The sequence below is a fragment of the Camarhynchus parvulus genome, chromosome 11 (assembly GCF_901933205.1).
Source record: "Camarhynchus parvulus chromosome 11, STF_HiC, whole genome shotgun sequence".
NCBI classification, from domain to species: Eukaryota; Metazoa; Chordata; class Aves; order Passeriformes; family Thraupidae; genus Camarhynchus; species Camarhynchus parvulus.
Window position 1 is genome coordinate 6588286 of NC_044581.1, and position 18642 is coordinate 6606927.

The 18642-nt window shown below is 50.1% G+C and overlaps 2 protein-coding genes across 2 annotated transcripts in view; both read left to right on the plus strand.

Moving 5' to 3' along the window:
• The window catches only part of NLRC5 (NLR family CARD domain containing 5), a 30472-nt gene extending 28688 nt beyond the window's left edge, over nucleotides 1-1784 (plus strand). The window contains 3 exon segments of the mRNA XM_030956146.1: nucleotides 805-888; nucleotides 1160-1243; nucleotides 1662-1784. Of these exon segments, the coding sequence (XP_030812006.1) occupies nucleotides 805-888; nucleotides 1160-1243; nucleotides 1662-1743 (250 nt within the window). The 3' untranslated portion in view covers nucleotides 1744-1784.
• Nucleotides 1785-6077: 4293 nt separating this feature from the next.
• CPNE2 (copine 2) overlaps nucleotides 6078-18642 on the plus strand; it is a 45408-nt gene continuing 32843 nt past the window's right edge. Inside the window, 2 exon segments of the mRNA XM_030956225.1 lie at nucleotides 6078-6151; nucleotides 17948-18144. Of these exon segments, the coding sequence (XP_030812085.1) occupies nucleotides 17977-18144 (168 nt within the window). The 5' untranslated portion in view covers nucleotides 6078-6151; nucleotides 17948-17976.

Sequence of the window (18642 nt, forward strand, 5' to 3'; positions counted from 1 at the left end):
AAACCTTTGTGACCGCTGTCACAGGGCGCTTCTCACTCTGCTGAATATTTGTTAAAAGTATTTCATAATGCTTTCCACCAAGTACATTTCGGTGGTAAATGTATCAGTAATTTACTAATTGTTGAAATACACTGCTAAAACGTTTCGTGGGGTAAAGCTGTGTGCTCTGCAGCCATTTCCATTTTTCACATCTCATTCCCTGGGCCTGAAGGACTCTGAGATAACCACAGTCCACAGACACTCCTTGGTGTCTTATCATGCATGTGATGAAATGGAGAGAAATCCTCAGAATTAAGCTTGCAATCCAAGGTCACCATGATATTTTCTGAAAAATCCCTTTACCAGGATTTCTTCTCCTGGGAAGATAAGCCACAGCTTCTCCATATTTTGCTGCTCTGGAATGTGGTCTGGAGATTGTTTATCCAAACATGTGAATTGTTTAATTAATGACCAATCACCAGCATCTGTGTTGGACTCTGAGGAGTCAGTCACAGGTTTTTATTATTCATTATTTTCTAGCCTTCTGATGTATCCTTTCTTTTTCCTTAGTATAGTTTCAGTATAGCATTTTAATATAATATAACAACATAAAATAATAAATCAGCCTTCTAAGAACATGGAGTCAAATTCTCATCTCTCACCTCATCCTGGGAACCTCACAAACACCACACCAGGGAAATGTTTACCTGTCATGATAAGAGGGTGATTAGCTCTTGCAAATAGGCTAATCCAGGAGGGGTAATGTCACAGTAGTGACACCAGTGTTCATCCAGACTCACAGCTGGGATTTCTTGTCTGCTTTAGACTGTCCTGGAATGCCCTTGGAGATGGAGGAGCCCAGGAGTTGGCCATTGCTCTCCCAAAGATGGAAAAGCTGAAGGTGTTGGAGTGAGTACAGCCCTGGGAAACACCCCGGGAAGGCTCATTTTTCTGTCCTTGAGCCTTCAATCACTGGGCTTCCAAAAAGGGGAGGCACTTTAGGAACAACAGGAAGGCTCCTGCAGTTTAAGCTCCATGCACCAAGGGCCAGCCTGGCCTGGCTGATTCACTTGAATTAACGCTTATTTTACTTAAGGTGATTCCAACACGGGACAATTCAGCTGTTTTCCTCTCTGGGTTTGTTTGGGGTTTCAAAATTCTCTTTTGGTTTTTAAAATAGCCTGGAGAAGAACTGCATTGGAGCCTGTGGGGCCACAAAGCTTGCAGAGGAACTTGCCACGTGCCCAGAAATTGAGGCCATCAGGTGAGGAGGTGTCCCAGAGCTCTGTGGCTGGCTCTTGGCTCAGCAAGGAGAGGTCAGGGTGACAAGGGTGGGGACAGATGTGACCCATGCCCCTGCTGCCCTGGGTTAGCTGGCAGGGAATGGGGCATTGCAGGGAATGCAGGCACAAGACAAGCTGAGGGTTTTCTGGGACAGCTTCAGCTCCTCAGAAAGTCCAGGGAAAAAAAGAACTGAAAAGCTTGGTGGCTTTAAATGAGGAAAAAAAAAAAAAGAAGACTCAGTTGTGTAATATCCCCATCAGGAGGTTGTTGCATTTGTTCTTTAAAGTTTTCTTTTCTCTTTCCTTCTGGTTTCACTTCTGATGAACATTCCTGCCCTGTCCCACTCTCCCCTGGGATCCACACCTGGTCCTGCAGTAACACTTTTGCTGTCCTTGCAGGCTGTGGGGAAATCCAGTGCCCAAGGGCCTTCCTGAGACTTTGATAAGCCAAGACCCAAGACTGTGCTTCTCCTTCAACTAGAAAAGACCCTTGCCCTAGCTAGGAGTTCTCTGTCTGCTGCTGCCCTCAAAACTGCACTGAAGAACCAGGAGCTCAAAGTTCCTACCACTGAAAGCTGTAAATATTGGATCTTTCTTTGCTGCACTGAACCAAGGGTGGACACTGGGGGTTTTTTTTGTTTGGTTTGGGGTTTTGTTTTGTTTGTTTCTGTTGGTTTTTTGTTTATGATTTTTTTTTGTTTGTTTTGTTTCTTATGATTTTTTTACTGTACAGAAGAACTACTGTAAATAACTGCTGCTGAGTAGGCAGGATGGTATTCTTGGTAGAAAAGCACTGAAACTCTCTTCAAGAGAATAACTTTCCAGAAAATAATTAGCAAACTGTGATAAGAATACTTATGTGCTAGACATTTTTTATTTATGTATTGCCCTACAATGAAAGGTTCACCATCACCTCCATCCAAGCTTCAACTTCAAATTAGAAGTTTGGTACTTTGTATTTATTTTGAGGGAGGGGCAGAAAGAATAGATACCATAATTAAGTTCTCACAGTCAGAAAAAAGCAGATATAAGGTTTTCTCAAAGCTGTGAGATTTTGGAGTCACCATCCCTGGAAGTGTTCGGAAAACGTGTGGATGTGGCACTTGGAGACACGGTTTGGAGATGAACATGTTGATGCTGGGTTAAGGGTTTGGCTCAGCGATCTTAGAGGTCTTTTCCAACCTTAACCCTTCTATGACTGCATTATTCTAGGATGAGATGCATGTTCTCAGGCATTCAGAAAGGCAGCAGAGTTTTTCATTATCCTTAATCAAGATTGCAACACCTGCAGGGTGTTGTAGTAAAACAATACACATCCTCTAGGAGAGAATGTAAAAATAAATATTTAATTCTTGTGGTGGATTTATTTATGGAACTTTGTTTGCAGCAGCGTTTGCCTGGGGAGATGTAACTGATCTGATTTGGGCAGGGCAGGCATCTGGAATGAGACAGAAATGCTGGTCCAGCAAATCTTCAGGCAACTGGTTGTGAGCAGGTGGTGCTGGTTATTCCTGGGGGAGCCACTGTCCCTATTTAAAGATCAGCACCATGCTTTGTGCCATAATGACGTGGTGGTGTAAAAGTGGGACACGTTTTGCAGAGACTACTCTGAAAAGGGTTTAAAAGCAAAAACAAAGGGAAAAAGAGGTAGTGAAATTGCTCATCAGGTTATATATTTCAATGGAGTAAGCAAGTGCCTCAGATTTAAGCACTGCCACTTAGAAAAAGTGTAGTGAACTGATAGGAGGAAGAAATTCTTTCCTGTGAGGTTGCCCAGAGAAGCTGTGGCTGCCCCATCCCTGGAAGTGTTCAGGTTGGATGGAGCTTGGAGCAGCCTGGTCCAGTGAAAGGTGTCTCTTACCCATGACAGAGGGTTGGAACAAGATGATTATTAAACTTTCCTGCTACCCAAACAGCTCTATGATAAATGAGGTCTGAAGTTCCCCCCCTGCAGTCCCGCTGACTCCTGAGGTCAGGCAGGGTCCGTCTGTACCATGAGCTTTGCAGTGATGTAACACACCATGGGAATGTTGTTATAGCACTGCTCTTGTCTCGAGGTGTTAAAAGAGGGACTCAAATCTAACTGCACACCTGCATTTCTCAGGGTCTGCCCCAAATTCAGGGCTCTAGTCTAACCCAGAGAGTGGCCATCCCAACGGGAGCCAGGGAGGGGAATTGCAGGAACACACAGCATCTTCTCCAGACCACCAGGTGTCAGCAAAACCCCAAAAACTGGGAGAGGTTCTCTGTAATCCAGCAGTTCAGGATAAAAACGGGCTCTGTGCTCTATTTTATGTGCATGGGTTGCATTTTTTAAAAACCAGAGGTTTGGACCGAGTTGTACATGGAACACAAGAACAGGATGGGTCTGTGGTTCAATTCTCCCATGTGATGCCAAGGACTTCTGGGGCGTGCTTCCCATTTCCATTGTGCTTGCCATGTCCCTGCTCCAGCTGGTGCTTGTTTCTGAAAGTTTCTGAGGGGAACTTGGGGGCTCTGTCCAATTTTGAGGGGCTAAATGTATCTTCTGGAATGCAGGAAGATGTGAGGCCATGAGGGATTGTGTGTGATGGCCGAAAAACAAACCAATTCCCAACCACCTAATTACTGCAGGCCATTTTTAGAGCTGTTACTATTAGGTTTTGGATTTATCATGGTCCAAAAATGGAAATGCATCAGGACTCTCTGCACTCCCCTATTGTTTCAGGCTGCCTGCAGTCTCTGGAAGACAATGTCTGAGCTAGTCAGTACTGGTTTCATACACAGAAGGCATTTTGCCCCCTGAGACCGGATCTTTAGAAAGAAGCACTGTGCTGTAAATAAACAGGCTGCTGCAGGGCGGGAGGGAGCCTGGATTTGGTGCTGGGGAGCAGCTGGAGCCAGGCTGGGCCAGGATCCTGCACACGATGGAGGCAGCTCCAAAGAGCTGGAAATGCAGCCTCTGTTTCCTCTCTGCTAAAAGCAGTTCCAGGTAGCCCTGAACCTGCTGTGACTTGGAGAGAAAACACAGGAAAATCTGATCTGGGAGAAAACAGGCATATTGGCATTTGTGAACTACAGTCTGCCTCTCCCTTTTCCCCTCAAAGTGACATTTCAAGCCTCAGGCAAGGAGGTAGGAGGGCAGGGCTGGCACAGACCACTTCTCCCACTGAATTCCTCCTTCAGGCACAACCTCGTCCCTTTCTGTGATGGTTTCTGGCCACACAGATCTTCACACAGAAAGAGCAGGGTTGCTCCCCAGCATTAGGCTCAGCTCTTAGCTGGGTGCTGCCTGTGCTGAGAGGAGCCCTGGTGCCCCCGAGCCTGTCCTGTGTCCACTGCTCCACTCCTGGGGCTGGCAGAGGGAGCACCTTGCGCAGGCTAAAAACGCGGTGCCTTAAAACTCCCGTGCCTTCCACAGCTCAAACTGAAGGAGAAGAAACTATTCCAGCTGGCCAGGGGAATTTGGGACTTGCTTATTTGCCTGCGATCTTCCAAAGCATGAGCAGGGCCCACAGCAAAGAGCTCTGATCAAATACGGATGGTTTATTTAATCAGCAGCCTCAGAGAGAGGCTTTCAGCCTTATTACCATATCTCCACATCAAAAATATCTCTATAGATATCCTGGACACCTCAAGATGTGTCCATCAAGGACAGGTGAGGTTGCTAATGGCACTTTGGTGGTACCAGTGGTGGTACCAGCCTGGAAGGGAGCACACACCAGCTCCTTGAGGTGGGTGGGTGATGGGTGGGTGTGACACTGCCCAGCCCTTCACATCTGGGCCATGCATTTGGGGCCTGTTTCTTTTCCTTCTTTACCCATCTTTTTCCCACGGGGAGCAGAATCAGCAGGACACAGTCCAGGCCTGAGTGATTTCAGCACCAGGAGCACCCACACTGGCTGGGCAGGGAAAACCCTGCTTACACCCAACCAGCACAAAACCCTGTGGTTTTACTTAAAAGCGATGACTGTTGATCCAACAAAGATATATTTGCCCTTGGATCTGACTGCATAACACAGAAAACAATTTTCTATATGTATTTCTTAGGCTGTTTTTAAGCTTTTTTTTTTCTCCAAACAGCAAAGCAAAAGCAGCAAGAGAAGAAGTTTTGGGGTGGATCCTCTCTTTTTTCTTCTTTTTTTTTTTTTTTCCTTTTTTTCTTTTTTTCTTTTTTTCCTTTTTTTCCTTTTTTTCCTTTTTCTCCTTTTTTTCCTTTTTCTCCTTTTTCTCCTTTTTCTCCTTTCTTTCCTTTCTTTCCTTTCTTTCCTTTCTTTCCTTTCTTTCCTTTCTTTCCTTTCTTTCCTTTCTTTCCTTTCCTTTCTTTCCTTTCTTTCCTTTCTTTCCTTTCTTTCCTTTCTTTCCTTTCTTTCCTTTCTTTCCTTTCTTTCCTTTCTTTCCTTTCTTTCCTTTCTTTCCTTTCTTTCCTTTTTTTCCTTTTTTCCTTTTTTTCCTTTTTTCCTTTTTTTCCTTTTTTTCCTTTTTTCCTTTTTTCCTTTTTTTTTTTTTTTTTTTTTTTTCCTTTTTTCCTTTTTTTCCTTTTTCCTTTTTTCCTTTTTTTTTTTTTTTTCTTTTTTTTTTTTTTTCTTTTTTTTTTTTTTTTTTTTTTTTTTTTTCTTTTTTTTTTTTTTTTTTTTTTTTTTTTTTTTTTTTTTTTTTTTTTTTTTTTTTTTTTTTTTTTTTTTTTTTTTTTTTTTTTTTTTTTTTTCTTTTTTTTTTTCCTGTTAATCAGGAAGGGCTGCTGCTCGTTGCGGGAGGGGGAGCCCGAGCCCGGCCGCGCCCGCCGCCCGCCCCCGGCCCCGCCGTTCGGGGCGGGAGGGTGGGCGGTGATGGCGAGGGGCGGGCGCGGCCGTGCGGAGCTTCTGAGCCCGCAGCCCCGCGGGAGCGGCTCGGCCCGGCCCGGCCCGGCGGTGAGTACCGGCAGCCCCGGGGATGCGCTGGGGATAACGGAGCGGGGCTGCTCGGGCGGGTGGTGCTGGGAGAGCGGAGAGTCCGGTGCGAGGGTGGCGCTGGCCGGGACAGTGTAACGCCGCTGTCACCCACCGGATGGGGACATGCAGGGTGCTGTCCCCCACTGGCTCGTCCCGAGGTGTGTGGTGGCGCTTCTGCCCTCTATGCGTTTGGACAGACCCTCCGTCCTGCCAGACAAGACCCTCCGTGCCCTGGGACAGACCCCCTGTGCCCTTGGACAGACCCTCCCTCCTCTGAGACAGATCCTCCATCTTCCCAGACAGACCCCCTATGCTCTTGGACAGACCCTCCATGCCCTGGGACAGACTTTTAGTTCCTTGCCCATCCCTCGGGACGCTCCCCCCGTCACTTTCCGCTCCCCTTCCCCAGCCCAGGTCCCTTCGTTCGTGCACGGTGTGGAAGTTGTTCTGCTCCCACTCTCTGTGTGTCTGTATCCACCCCTGAAGATGTGAACTGGGTATGTGACCCCCAAGCAAATGCCAGGGCCTGGTGGCTTCACTCCCCAAGCCTGGGGGTGTTTGTAGGGTTTTTGCTGGGCAGCTGCTGCAAGCCCCTCTCTTTATTCTCTGGCATTGAGTCCAGGGGAGATCTGGCGAGTTGGAGGCTGAGGAATCAGAGTCGCTTCTTCAGGAGCTGTTTGCAGCCTGATGCTGCTCCAGCTGGTGATGATTTCCCTCATGCCACGCATTTTGGGGGCACTGGGAGGGTTTCTGCTCACGGATGTGCTGCCTCTCTCTGCTCTGTGCCCAGCAAGACGCTTTGTTCTCTGAGCGAGAGGCGAGCGGAGCGTTTCGCTCAGCAGTGTGAGGGTGCTGGGAGGATGGCAGGCAGGGAGGTGCTTTCCTGTCAGCTCTGCCAGCCTGAAGACCTGATGCAATAAGTCTCTGTGTGAGTAACCCTAATTTAGGCAAAGGGGCTGGACTAAAGCCAGCAGGGCTGGAGGACTTGGTGGGCAAACACACCCTTTGGAGCTGGCCACCACAAGGAGGGTGGAACAGGAAACAGAGGTGAGTGGAGAGCCGAGCCTCGGTGGCAGAAACATCTCTGAAGGGCTGGGTCCTTGCTGCTGACTCCCCAGAGTGTGAGCTGCTCTGTGGAAAGGAATTGGGAGGATCCTCATGAACCTCGAGGACCAGGTTTGAACCTGCTGGCAGTACACCTGAACCTTGCTGGAAAAGCTGGAGTTGTGAGCACAGCCCAGGTGTGCTCAGTTCTGGTCCTGCTCCCCCGTCACCTGCATCAGCCTCCTTGAGCCAGCCCAGGTACTGGGGCCTCTGATACCACTGTGCTTCTCTGGAGTCAGAAAATTATTTATTATCAGCCAGAAATAGCCTTCCACCGAAGCCTGTTGGGGGCAGGGAAGGGAGAGATGGGAGGAGGAAGGCTGGGAACAAAAGCTCGGGGCATGTGGAAAGGAGCTGTTTTGAAGAACGAAGTCCGTGGAGGATGTTTTCCTGTAGCTGCCTTGGGGAAATGCTGCATTTGCTTTGGTTACAGCTGTGTGACAGCCTGGGACATAGGTTTTCTGGTGATGTGTGTGTTTCTTTCCCTGCTATTGCTGCCTGGGATATCCTGGACATCCTGACTGGGATAAAGTGGAGGGAAGGAGTGAGGGCATCTAGTGAGGCTTCCAAGTGTCCCCAGATTTCATTTTCCTGTGGTGTAGGCAGCCCCTAGCCCCTGCCTTGGGCAGACACATGGTCCTGGAGCTGCTCTGTGAGAGCCAACGCTGTCCCCAACCCCCAGGGGATGGGGTTTGCCAGCAGCCTGCCTCTGCTGGCACTGCTGACATGTGCCCTGCTGTTCCCAGGACCTGCTTGCTCAGGAGCACAGTTTGTATTTCTTTCAGGGGCTGCAGACACTGCCCTGCTGCAGAGTGAGGGTGGGCAGGGCTGTCCAGCTGCTGCCCTCCCTGCTGCCCTGTGAGCTCCGGCTGAAGGGAGCTGAGATCCTGAGGATCAACGCGTTGTGTCCTGGGAACATCCTTGCTCCCTGGGTCCGTGCTGGGGGACAGCAAGGGGTTATGCTGGTTGCTGACAAGCTGTTGTGAAGCTGCTGCTTATCAGGGTTAGACAACTCCAGTGTGTGCTGTAAGAGGGGCCCTGGACACCAGGAGCTGGGGATTCCAGTGTGGAAAAATCCTTTTGGGGTTCAGCTGCTGGAGCCGAGCTGTGGATGAAGATGCTCTTTGCCTTGGAGGGGATACATCAGCTTCACAGCCCTTGGCAGTCCTTGATTCTGCTCCTCTGGCAGGGATCCCCCTCCCTCACCCCAAAGCACTGGGATTTTGCGGTGCTGGAGCAGCCTGGAGCTGCCCCACGATTTACCAGTCTGCCCAGTTGTGTGCTGGAACTGCAGGAGCTTTGTTTGCCTTTCAGCAGTCTCAGTGTGGTGCACGAAGAGCCTGGGAGGAACAACTTCTCCTGCTCCACTTGGTGGAAAGAGTTTCCCCCTGCCTTCAGTGGAAAGCCCAGCCTGGGGGGAGCAGCTGTAAATCAGGGCTTGTTCTCCAGGAGCCCTCGGCGTGCTGAGAACAGAATTCCAGGTTAATTGATGAAACAGCTACTCCTGTCTGGGTTCAGGGCTGCCAGCTCTCATAAGGAACTCTTTATGTGAGAACCTTGGCTGGTGTTCAGAGGCAGGGTGGGGGGATAGAAGGAAAGGTAAATTTTCTGGTGCAGTGGAGTCGCCTGGCATTTGAAATAGTGCTCCTGGCAGGATGCAAAACCCACAAAACAGTGGGAAAAAAAAGAATTGAACACTTCCCCACCCTTTCTGCCCCTGAAATCTTACAGTTTGTCTCTTAAACCTCTGTAAAATATTTGTTGAAGGACCTGAGTCATCACTTTTTGCTGCTTTGGCTGCTGGCTTTGCAAGGTTTCTTGTTTGGATCATGAGAGCAGGGGAAAAACTAATTCCCAGGAACTCAGGTGAGTTTGGAGATCATAACGTTGTTAAAATGCCAGAAAAACAAACGAGTGTAGAATTCAGCAAGAAGGGCTCCAATTTTATTTGTCTGCTGCTTTTGCTAAGGCCTTGTGTTTGGGAGTTGTCATATTTTCTGCCTGTAGCCAGCAGGAAAAATCTTGTGTCTAAAATAGTCGCCTTCCTCAGAGCCCTGGATTTTCCATCATCACGTGATTCCAGAAGCTGAGGATTTAGGAAGAAACATCAGCTGTCATGAGGCTGATTTTAAAAATGATACAAGCTGGGAATACAAGTTTTGCTATTAAACAAGTCCAGTGCTGTGCAACCATTTAAACCCAGTCTGATATTCCCTCGAGCGGTGTCTAAAGCTGTTGAGAAGGGGTCGAGAATTAGTCAGACGTCATTCTCACAAACCACAGCATTTTTGTCTCGCTGGCACACAATTCTGTCTCAGGGTGAAGCTTCACACATCAAGTGGCAGCATCTCTCTGCTGCAAAGCAGGCCAAAAAAATTAAAATTCTGTGGGAAAATGTTGGATCTTGGTGATGAAAATCGTGTCTGTGAAGAGGAGGGGATGGGGGGCTCTGAGGGGTGGGGTGGAAGGGAGGGGGAAAGGTGGCCCCAGCCATGGGGACAGCAGTGCTCTGCATGGCTTGGTGTCCCAGTGCCAACGAGCATTGCACATAAACACCCACGAATTAATATTTATTTATCTTATCAGCTCTGAAGCACTGGTTGCTTTAGGGATGAAGTAGTGCATGGGAAGGAGGGACCTGCACAGCTGCCTGCTGCTGGGGCTGTTCTGGCTGACATGAGGTTAGCCTGACATGCAGTGAGGTTCAAAAGCAGTTAAAGATATTTCTGATCACATAAATGATGATTTTTTTTTTTTCCCCTCTCACATGTAGTAGATGGTGTTGGCTGGGAATAGGAATCCAATTAAGATTCAGAAAGCCAGCATTTTTGTTTTCAATAGCTCAGGAAAGTGGATAATAAGTTAAACAGCCTGTTATGCGTGTGGTGTATAGTTGGGGTGTGGGAGGCTCCCTCTGCACCTGCAAGGGGGCCCTGCTGGCTGTGTGTCCTTTGCAGCCCAGCCACATCCCCACAGGCCTGATCCTTTACATTCCTTAGGGATGGAATGTAAAGACTTTAATTAAGTCCACTTCTTCCTCCAAATCCAGTTTTGAAACAGATCTACCCCCCCCATTGTGACAGTGTGCCCAGCTTTCATATGCCTCCTGTAGGATGGGGCAGGGAATTTTTGATACTGGAAGCTAAAATATGCCCCAAACCCTGAGAGTGCCTTATCCTCCCTTGCTGCATCTCCTGTTTGTCCCACGTGGAGCAGGTGCCTGACAAGAGCATCGCTGCCCTGGGGAGGCAGGAGATTTGTGTTTGATTTTCTCTGTTGGACAGAGGCTCCCACAGGTGCTGCCTGTGGCTGCCCCCAGGATGGAGCCTCTCAGTCCCCCGTGGAATGGGCAGCGTGGATTTGTGCTTGGGAAGGGGCAGGAGGGTGGATTTGTGCCTGGGAAGGGGCAGGAGGTGGATTTGTGCCTGGGAAGGGGCAGGAGGGTGGATTTGTGCCTGGGAAGGGGCAGGAGGGTGGATTTGTGCTTGGGAAGGGGCAGGAGGTGGATTTCTGCCTGGGAACGCGGTGGGTACAGAGCCGGCACACGAACCCTTCCCCTGGGTCCGCCTTGTAGGGCGGCTGTGTGCAGGGTTTGATGTGAGCGCCACGATTCGCGGTGACATCACGATGTTTTCTGCCCTGAATCACAGATTTCCCTAAATTGAGCCCCAGAGGAAACTCGTAGTCAAGCGAGAATGTGCAACCCTTCTCGGCGTATCTGAGCCAAATACGTGCGAGCCCGTGGGGACGGCAATGGGCTCTGTCCGTGTGTGTCCCGGGCAGGGGCAGCTCTGCCCTCCCACTCGCCCTGCTCCTTGTTTGCCCTTTCTCCTGCCTGAGCAGCAAGCCTGGGAGGCACCCATGGATCTGTGAGCTGGGCATGGATGTGCGGGGTTGGCACCAGGGTGGGCTCTGCCCCCTGCACACGCACCCCTGTGCGGCTGCCTGGTAGCAGAGCCCGTTTGTTTCCTCTCCGGTTTTGGTGGGTTTTTTGTTTGTTTTGGTTTGGTTTTGGGGGTTGTGGTTTTTGTTTGTTTGGGTTTTTTTTTTTTTTGGTTTTTTGTTTGGTTGTTTGGGGTTTTTTTTCTGTTTTGTTTGGTTTTTTTTTTTTTTTTTTTTTGGTTTTTTGTTTGGTTGTTTTTTTTTGTTTTGTTTTGGGGGTTTTTTGTGTGTGTTTTTTTTTTTTGTTTGTATTTGTTTGGTTTTTTGTTTTGTTGTTGTTGGTTTTTGGGGGGTTTGTTTTGTTTTGTTTTGTTTTTCATTGTGTGACTTCCTGAGCACGCCCCCGGCCCCTGCAGCTCCTCCCGGCCGTGTCACCAGCGGGGCTCTCGGTCTGTCCCCGCGTCACCGCGGGGTGTGGAGGAGCGAGTTTTGCTTTCGTTTGCCAGCCTGGAGCCCTCGGCTCTGCGACGACGCTGAGGATTGCGGAAACACCTCAATCCTCGTGATTTCCCGTCGGTCAGTAGGTTTAGGTACTTTGGGGGACATTTTCAGACTTCATCCGTAGAGGGCTGGAGAACAAATTTGCTCTTTGGTCCGCAGTGCCAGGGCAGGCTCTGCCCGGAGCTGCCTCCGTGCCAGAGGTACCTAAAGGTGTTGGGTTTTCCTCTCCCCTCCCTGGCTTGCTGAGATTTCCAGTTTTGGTGTCTCTGCGGGTGTGAGCCCCTCCCTGAGGTCCTGTGTCCGTCCCGTGTCCTGGAGCAGTGGCTGTGCCCTGCTCTGGCAGAGGCACCGGCTCTCCCCCCCAGGGGATGCTGGCACAGCGGCTTTTGCCTTCCTGCTCGGGACAGAGCAGCCCCAGCTCCTTCCAGCTCCTGCTCGGATGGAGGAAGCAGCCAGGGTGGTGAGTTTGGTGGTCACAAGGGTCCCTTGGGGTCGTGGTCAGGGCTGTGAGGTGGTGCAGGAGGAGTCACTCCCGCCCTGCCGTCCTTCAGTGTGAGCCAGGCTCTTCCCTAATGCCCCTGCCACAGCAGCTGCTGTGCCACATGTGGGGATGGCACAGAGGCTGCTGGAGCTGGTGGATCCCTGCTTGACATCAGCAGTGCCTGTCTCAGCTCTGCCCTGGGCACGGGAAAGTGCTCTGGAGTTGCTTTTCAGGGAATGATACTTCCAAAATGAGATGAGCCGCTTTGGGGGTGTCCAGCTCTGGTGCCACAGGGTTTGTCTTGGAGTTTTCTTGTGATTTGTGACTCCCAGGTTACCTCAGGTGACTTCTCAGGGCTCTGCTGATCCTCAGCCCCTGGAGAAGCTTTGCTGGGTGCTGCCCATGTGCTGGTTGGTGCAGCCTCTTGGGGTTTCAGCAAGGGGGGTGCTGCCCTCGCTGGCACTGAACCTGCACAGACCTGGTGGGTGAGAGCTTTTCTGGGGACAGCAGGGCCTGAGAGGAGCTGGCACTGTGGGTGGGGATGGCCCAAGTGTGAACTGGAGAAGCAGTCACTGTCACAGCAGTGGCCACCAGCCCTTGAGAGGGAATTTTGCAGTGCTGCTGTGAGCAGCATTGTCTGTTGTGGCCCATCAGGGACAGTTTCCATCAGGAAGGGTTCAATGGACATACCACTTTATTAGGCTGTCCTAAAACACTTTGTCCCTCTGTATCAGGCACCAAAGTATCTCAGTACAGTCCCCTTGGCAGTGGGACTTGTGCTAAAGGCTGGAAACAAGAGCCCTGCCTGGGCATCTCTGTCTGCTGGGTCTCCCCCAAATCTCTGTGAATTTGGGAGAATTTGAGCTCAGTCCCAGCCGTGCTGCCTCTGCTGGGATGCTCAGGGGCAGTTTTCAGCATTTCCCTGCCCAGTGGGAGAGATGAAGTCCTCTGGCAGTAGCAGGGACCCAAGGAGCATATTCAGGGGTGTTCCAAGCATCCCCTTTCTGCCTCCCAGCCTGCTCACAGAGGCATCTGCTGGGGACCAGCAGCAAGGTGCTGTGTCCATGACTAACTGCACCTGTGTGCGGAAGGTAACGAGGCTGCTGAAGGACCAGGGGCAAGCTGTGAATCCACTGAACTGCCTGGGTGGGACTGAGAGGTAGATGTTTTTGCCTTGTGAAAGAGTTCTGGAGATGGCTCTGTTTGTCAGCAGGAGAGGGGAAAGTGACCACTGTGAGTTGTGGCGCTGTGGGGAGCTGCCTTGGGTGCTCATTGCAGTGCATCCCAGCTTTTCCTGGTGTCCCCAGCTCCATGTGTCCTGAGTTTCAGCTTTTCTGCTGCTCTGGGCAACCAGTTTTGTATCCTCACACTCCTCTTCTGCTTGAATCTGGTGACAGCCTCCTTTCACCTGCCCCTAATCCTCCCTCAGGTACTGCTGCTCTCCCTGTGTGTCTCCACTGCCTGTGAGCTCAGATATTTGATTTATAACAGCCCCAATTTACCTGTTTGATACTCCTCTCTCATTTTTGCCTTCCTGAAAGCAATTTTGCTTCCACAATTGCAATAGGCTGTAGTGGGACAGCCTTAGTGGGGAAACAGTCACAGGTGACTTTTGTGGGCTCCTGCAGAAATTGTGGATCATCCCAAAGAAGGATCTCCTGTTCCCTGGGATGGATGCAGCAGAATTTTGCATGGTATCACTGTTGGGTGCCTGTTCCAAATATGCCTGGTATTAGCCATGAAAAGAAATTATTTCTTTAATGAGAGGAGATCACTGAATTTAAGGCACTATTAAGATTGAGCCCCTCGCCCCCATGTTTTACTTAAAGCCCAGCTTTATTTTTTTTTCTCCTGTTTTTTCTTGTTAATGTTTAACACAGAACTTTAGCATGGCCTGAGGAACTGCTGCTCATGGGGCTGCTCTTCTGCAGAGGGAAGGGGAACCTCTTCAGTCAGGAGTTACTTTGCAAATCAGATATCTCCTTCCCCTCTTTCCTTTTCAGATAATTGAGGAAGTAAAGCTCAGGTTTTTCTGCTGACCCTTTTACACTTTGTAAAAGTCATTTTGCTCTGCTGTAGAGATTGGTGTGCCGTGGGATGAGACTCTGCTCTGGGACTGCTAAATATTCTTAGATATTCAGGGCTTGTGTGTGGCCCCAGGCAGCAAAACCCTTCTCTGTGGGTTGTTGTGGACATGAAACAGCTTGGAAGTGACCAGGCCATGGAGAAGAAAAGTACTTGAAAGTTGTAAGCACAAAGATGTTCAGTTCAGAAGGTCCTGGAAGCTGGAGCCCAAAAAGGATTTGGTGACCGTGTCCCTGCATCCTGGTCCTGCTGCTGTGACACCTCCTGATAGCAGAGGGACCCTGGGGCAGCCAAACCTTCAGGCTCATCCCTGAGAGCCCTCATTGGTAACCTGGCTGTGTTCCCTTGGGGCACCACGTGTGTGTGCTGGAGCTGGCAGCTGGGATGGAGCACAGGACAATGTTTGGCTGCAGATGCTGAGCCAGCCACAGGACTTTGTTCAGGGCAGCAAATGTGGGGAGAGGAGAACAAAAACGGGAGGAGAGACTGGAATACAGATGGTGGCATGCTGACTCTTTCAGTGCCAGCTCAAATACCCCCTGAATTTAAAGCTTTTGTGGGGTGTTAGGATGGTGCTGGCTCACTGGTGGTGCCTCAGAGGTGAAGCCTCTGAGGCAGCAGGGGCTGAACCCACACCTGGCCCTGTGGAAAGTGCTGGATCCATGCAGGTGTAGCAAGAGGAAGGTGCTGGATCCATGGCAGGAGAGGTGGCTTCCAGGGTTTGCTCTGGCTGGTGCTGGCCATCTCCTCATCCCAGTGCCTGTGACCATGCCCACCCTGGGGAGCCAGACAGGCTGAGCTCAGGGGCTGGAGTATGGGTGATGTGCTGTGCACCAAGAGGATGTTTTGGTGTCTGCTAGCCCTGGGAAAAAAAGGTTTTTTCACTGAGTCACTGCCTCTGCTTTTTATGAGACAGTGCTGAGATCTGGGAGAAGGGGAGATGGAAAAACCCAGCCCAGATCTCCCTGCTCTGGCAGGACCAGGTCCGTGCCAGCACAGCTGCTCCATGTTTGCTTCTCAGAGGGAGTAGTAGACAGACAGCAGCATAAATAGAACAGGCTTGGCTATTTTAGGACATTGATTACATGATCAGTGCATTAAAGAAAATTAATTAAGTAAAATCTTCACTTTAGCTGCAGCTGGCAACATGGGCTTGGGTGGAGCAGAGCAGGGATGGGCACCTTGGGGCTGGTCCCCAGCTATGGTGGATGAGCCATGAGGACTTCTGCTTCTCCACGTGCTCCTCCTTGAAGCTGCAGTGGATGGAAGCTTTCCCACGTGTGCCAGTGCTGGTGTGACACTGGCACCGTTCTGGTGTGACAGTGCCACCATTTGGGTGTGACCCTGCCGCTGTTCTGGCATTGTGCTGCTCCCTGAGCAGCAGTCTGGGGTGAAGAAACATTTGGGGGGCTTAATCTTAATAGTTCCCTAAATTCAGTGATCCCCTCTCATCAAAGAAATAATTTCTTTTCATGGCCAACACCAGGCATATTTGAAACAGATGCAGAAGTACTGACACCCAGCAGTGATACCATGCAAAATTCTACTGTGTCCATCCCAGGGGATCCTTCTTTGGGATGATCCACTATTTCTGTAAGAGCCCACAAAAGTCACCTGCTTGCACAGGGGGTGATGGCACCAGACAGGCTTGGTCTAGGAAAGGGGGAGCCACACTTGGGAAAGGGACGTGGGCGCTGTTTTGGTGATGCACACGAGTGTCTGCAGCCAGGAATGGGGTTTTTCCTCTTCTGGAGAAGTTTCTGAGTTCTTATGGAGCTGGGATGGTTGTACCACTCATTCCCTGAGCAGCAGTGTGGAGTGAAGAGCTTCTGTTTACTGCTGGGGTTAAAACCAGGCTTGTTTCTGGTGACTTAGTGCCAAGCAGAGATCTTGGCAGGCAGGAGAAGAAGGCCCCAAGCCTTGGGAGCTGGAGCTGTTTTCTGCTCAGAATTCTTTGCAGCAGGGCTGAGCACTCAGGACAGCTGGTGGTGAGCCCAGAGCTCCTTCCACAGCCCTGCTGGGATCACCCTATCCCTGCCCTCCCTCCCCATTCCAGCTGGGAAGCTGAGCTGCAAGGGAAAAGGGCAGCAGCCCAGCTCCTGGCAGCACAAGGGCTTGTAAATACTCATACCCAGGCAAAACAAATAGATAATATTAATTGGGGTTTCAATGCCAAATAGAAGCAGATGGTTTATCAAGGTGGAGAAGGCAATGTTTGAGGGCTTCAGATAAAGTGGATGAGCCAGGAGCCGCTCTTGAAAAAGAAGACAAAAAATATTGAAGCAGCTGCTGAGAAGGGCTCACTCTCCACTAGCAAAAATAGCCACAAAACTTTGTTAGTGTAAATTTATCTAAAAATGGGTTTTTTCTTATTTTTCTCCCCTTTTTCTCCATTGAAGACCACTGGTGATTCATGACAAGTAAAATGTATATCAGAAGTCAAGACTGTCCTGTGGGATGGGGTTTTGCACTAATAATGGTATTAAACCCATTTATCTCTGCAAAATGGCTTTGGTAGCAGGCTTCTGATAAGATTTTAAATGGATTTTTAGTCAGGGCCCTGTAAATCGTGCTCCAGGTCATGCAGTGCTTGTCACATGAGCCTTCACTGCTCTGAAACAACTATTGCCACTTTTTACCTGCTGCCAGAGCCACTGTTCTGTGCTGGCCTCAGGAGCTGGGTGGAGATGGGGCTGACTGAGGGCTGGAGCTGCCCTGCGTCACACTCATCCTCACAGTCTCTCCCCTTTCCCTGTGATGATTTGCAGAGCAGAGCTCAAGTTTGCCCCTCATTGCTTAGGTCTGTGGTGTGTTGCCTGGGGACAGACAGACAGCAATCAGGTTTGTGCTCAGAGATGGTTGGGAGTGTGGCTCCTCAGCACAAGCAAAAGCCCAGCATGCTGGAAGAAGAGGCTGGGGAGTTCCCTCTCTCTTGAGGGGGTAAGATGTTACCTTTCCTTGAAAAATGTGTAATTTATGGAGCAAACTCACAGCAGGTCAGTGCTCTGCTGGGCTTCCACTCAGGACCCCTGGGAGATGGAGCCAGGAGAGCCTCATGGCTTGGATCACCTGTGTAACTCAGAGCAAGAGGCTCTGCCCATGGCCATGCTGTGTATGCCTAGCTCTGCTGTAAACCAAAGGCGCCTCCCACGAAGGAGAGAGAATGATGAAGAAGACTCTGTAGATATCAGAAAGCGAATTAATTATATTTTGTTACATTTTATTTAAATTGGATCTGTTAAGCACTCACTGCACACAACTGCTCACGCTGCACAAAATTTCATGGCTGTCACCCAACAGTCCACACACACACACACACACACACACACACACTCTCCTGGCCCTGATAGGCCAAGGAGACAAAACATCTTCACTTCAGATAAACAATCTCCATATTGCATTCTACTTCAGCACAACACAAGCACGAGCGAGTAATAAGAACTGTGTTTTCTCTTTCTCTGAAGCTCAGAGAATGCGAATCTCGGGAATCTTTGAGAACAGTTGTGCCTCGCTTTTCTCTGTGAGGAGAAATGTGGCAGCACGGCTCAGCAGTGCTGCCAGGAGGTTTGGTGCCCCCAGCGCTGAGGTCTGTCCCTGTGCTGTCCCACACTGAGGTCTGTCCCTGTGCTGTCCCACACTGAGGCCTGTCCCTGTGCTGTCCCACACTGAGGCCTGTCCCTGTGCTGTCCCACACTGAGGCTTGTCCCTGTGCTGTCCCACAGAGTGCCAGGAGCTGCTGTCCCCCGGGCCCATGGCGTACACGGCGCCTCCCTCACCGCCGGGGCCCGTGGGCTCCCAGTACTGTGTCTGCAAAGTCGAGCTCTCCATCTGCGGCCAGAACCTCCTGGACAGGGATGTCACCTCCAAATCCGACCCTTTCTGCGTCCTCTTCATGGAAGTCAACGGGAAGTGGGTGGAGGTAAGTCCTGCTGATGGGTGCATTTGTTCCTCCCGTGGTTTGCTCGTGCTCATGCCTCCTTGAGCAGGAGCGGGAGCTTTCCTGGAGCTCCTGAGGCTGTGTGTGGCAGCAGTGTGTGAATTGTTCTGTGCCACAACTGGTCCTTCCCCCATTAGTGCTTTCTGCTTTGTGCTGGGCATTGGTTTTTACTGAAAATTCTGTTTTAAACCTGGTTGGTCTGGGAGGGAGCAGGGTAGGCAGAGGATGGATATGTGATGGATACAGGCACCTGCACTGGGTGCAGCACAAAATGAGCATAGAGGGATGTCACAGACATCTTTTATGGAAAATCCTTTCTTTAAGAGGCCTCAGGAACAAAATGTTAACAATGGTTATCTGCTGCTGTAGAATGCAACAGGTAGATCTGTGATTAGTTTCATGCAGTTGTTTTTAATTAATAGCCAATCACAGTCAGCTGGCTCAGACTCTCTGTCCAAGCCACAAGCTTTTGTTATCATT